The 2,382-nt window shown below is 44.4% G+C and overlaps 1 protein-coding gene across 1 annotated transcript in view; it reads right to left on the bottom strand.

The window, feature by feature from the left end:
• Window positions 1-226: 226 nt before the first annotated feature.
• The window catches only part of CHSY1 (chondroitin sulfate synthase 1), an 83,566-nt gene continuing 81,410 nt past the window's right edge, over window positions 227-2,382 (bottom strand). The window contains exon 3 of the mRNA XM_009995337.1: window positions 227-1,929. Coding sequence (XP_009993639.1) covers window positions 337-1,929 — 1,593 coding nt within the window. The 3' untranslated portion in view covers window positions 227-336. The remainder of the gene's footprint in view (window positions 1,930-2,382) is intronic.

The following is a 2,382-nucleotide window of genomic DNA, read 5'->3' as shown; positions in this document are numbered from 1 at the left end:
CCCAGCAACGAAGACAGCAATGGAAAAGGTAGGAAACAATCTTTTGTTCATAAGGAAATTCTAATTCAAGTCAGATTTCCACGAATGGGTCAGAAAACATTAACCAATTTTGTTGTTTGAAGGCAAATATTGATCACAGTTTTGTTCAAAACCAAAACCACAACAACAACAAAAACCGACGGCCTTGTTCTTGGCAAAACGAGCGCTGTATAAGAAAACAATGATGATTTCTAAAATATATCCTGTGTGGTCTCTTAAAAGTGAATTATCAAAAAACATTTTCCCAAAAATAAATTAGATAATTAAAAAAAAAGTCTTTTCCAGCATAGCTGGACATTAGGCTGTCCTCACCGAGCCATTGGTATTGCTGCTTTTCCCAAAATTTGGGTCATTTTTTTCAAACCATATTTCAGCCAGCTGTTGTGTGGACCCATAAGTTGAAGCTTTGGACCCCAAGCACATTTTATATTGTTTTGGATCAAGATTAGGGTCACAAAAAACAGGGTGATGAACATGGACTACTCCGATTTCTTGGCTTCGGAAAGTTTTTAAGCCAGCTTGAATGACTTTGTTAAATAGGTCTACGTCTTCAAGGCCCCAGCCTTGGATGGAGACATCAAAACCACCTGCTCGAATAAGATCACCTTTGTAAATACAGGTAATACCAAAGCCATAGTTCCTCCAGAAACCTGTTTTCTGGGTGAAGGCAAAATGATTGTCACTAGGAACTTTTCCACTATAAACAATCTTTGGATCGTACTGGCTAAAAATGATGGGGAAGTATACTTGTTGGCCCAAAACTGTATTGGCTCTACACCGCTGGAGGAATTCTGTGGTGAACACCAAGTCAACATCACAGAAGAAAAGTAGTGACTCATTCTGGAACTGGGAAGATCCGACTTCCAGAGCCAGAGCCCTGGAGAACTCCCCTGACACGGGTAAAACCTGCATGTCAGCCTTGGGGTACTTGGAGCGGTAATCTCTCATCAGCTCGATCTGCTTCACTTTGTCAGGGTTGGAGTTGGAATTGAAAAGCAGGACAACCAGCTTGACATTCTGGTTTGGAATGAGGCAAGTCTTCTCAAAATTCCCCATGAACCTTGCAAACATGTCAAAACGGCCAGAGAGGGGGATCAGGATATTGATCTTCTTGTCTTTGAGTTCCTTCCTCTCTACTTTTGATCGGCTGAGCTGGAAGGGAACAAACATCTTCAGCGAGTTGGAGAGGAAAGACAAGGATCCAGAATCCTGGTTGATTTTGCTGGCCAGCTCTTTGGCATCCATCTCTTCATGCTCCATAAACTGGATCTTGCTGAAGGTCTGCTGCAAGTACGCATGCCTCCTGACAGGGACGGTCATCTTCTTCCCCTTGTGCTTTTTGTACAGAAGCAGCAAGTCAAGAACGTACTCTGCTCCGTACATGGGATTCACTCTGCGGTAGCCATACTGGATTTCCTTGAAATCTATGATCCTCCCCCGGGTCTTAGCGTTGGCATTGATCATTTCCATGACCTGCATAACAATGTCATCCAACGCCTCACGCTGAGAAGAGTCCATTCCTCTCCGAGGGGGCTGCCCATCAGCACCCGAATACAAATACTTGCCTGTGAGATACTCCCACTCCAAGATTTCTTCCCGGTGGCGGGGCTGGAATCGCATGAAGGAGGGTGGCATTCCCAGCTGCAGGTCATCCTTGTGGATTTCTGTGTTGCTGTATTTGCTCATCAGGACAATCTCCCGGTGCAGCTGCACAGTCCGGTGCCGCAGCTCCGCTATCTTGCGGCTCAACATGTAGCTGTGAAGCCTGTACTGGTACGGGGGGTTCTTGTTGGGGTGCAGCGTTATAGCTCTGTGGATTTTGCTGTTCCTCAGGTCTCGGATGTAGCCTTTCTTGTTCTGCTCGTAATTTTCATAGAACAGCTGCTGCATCTAGAAGAGAAAAAGGAGAAGTCAGTGTCTGGTTGTACTTGTGAAACGTGGCCCACGCAGCCCCCGCTGGGAGAAAATTCCTCCTTGCTTGTGGGGCCAGAAGGCTTTCTGAGTAAGCTGTTCTTGGTTTCAGGCACAGGTTGTAGCAACAGCAGCTGCTATTCAAGGAAATTAAGAGGATTATTCATTGTAAACTGGTAAAAGAAACATGGATGTGGGATTACTACAGCTCGTTCTAGAGATATCCCCAAACAACTGAGCACTAAGTAGATTGTAAGCTTCTTTTTTCTCACAACAATAAAGCACCACCAGGAAAAAAATAAGAATCAAGTGTTCACTACAAAATTCTCACTAGACTTGTGCCTCCCAAGGGCTTTAAGAATAGTATAGAACAAAGAACGGAATAGAATAAAGAACAATGAACAAGGGTGCCATATACCTAGTTAAGCAGGA

This window comes from Chaetura pelagica, unplaced genomic scaffold (genome assembly GCF_000747805.2).
Source record: "Chaetura pelagica isolate M959 unplaced genomic scaffold, ChaPel_1.0 scaffold453, whole genome shotgun sequence".
In the NCBI taxonomy this organism is placed as follows: domain Eukaryota; kingdom Metazoa; phylum Chordata; class Aves; order Apodiformes; family Apodidae; genus Chaetura; species Chaetura pelagica.
The sequence above is the reverse complement of the archived record's forward strand: the minus strand, read 5'-3'. Positions and strand labels throughout refer to the sequence as shown.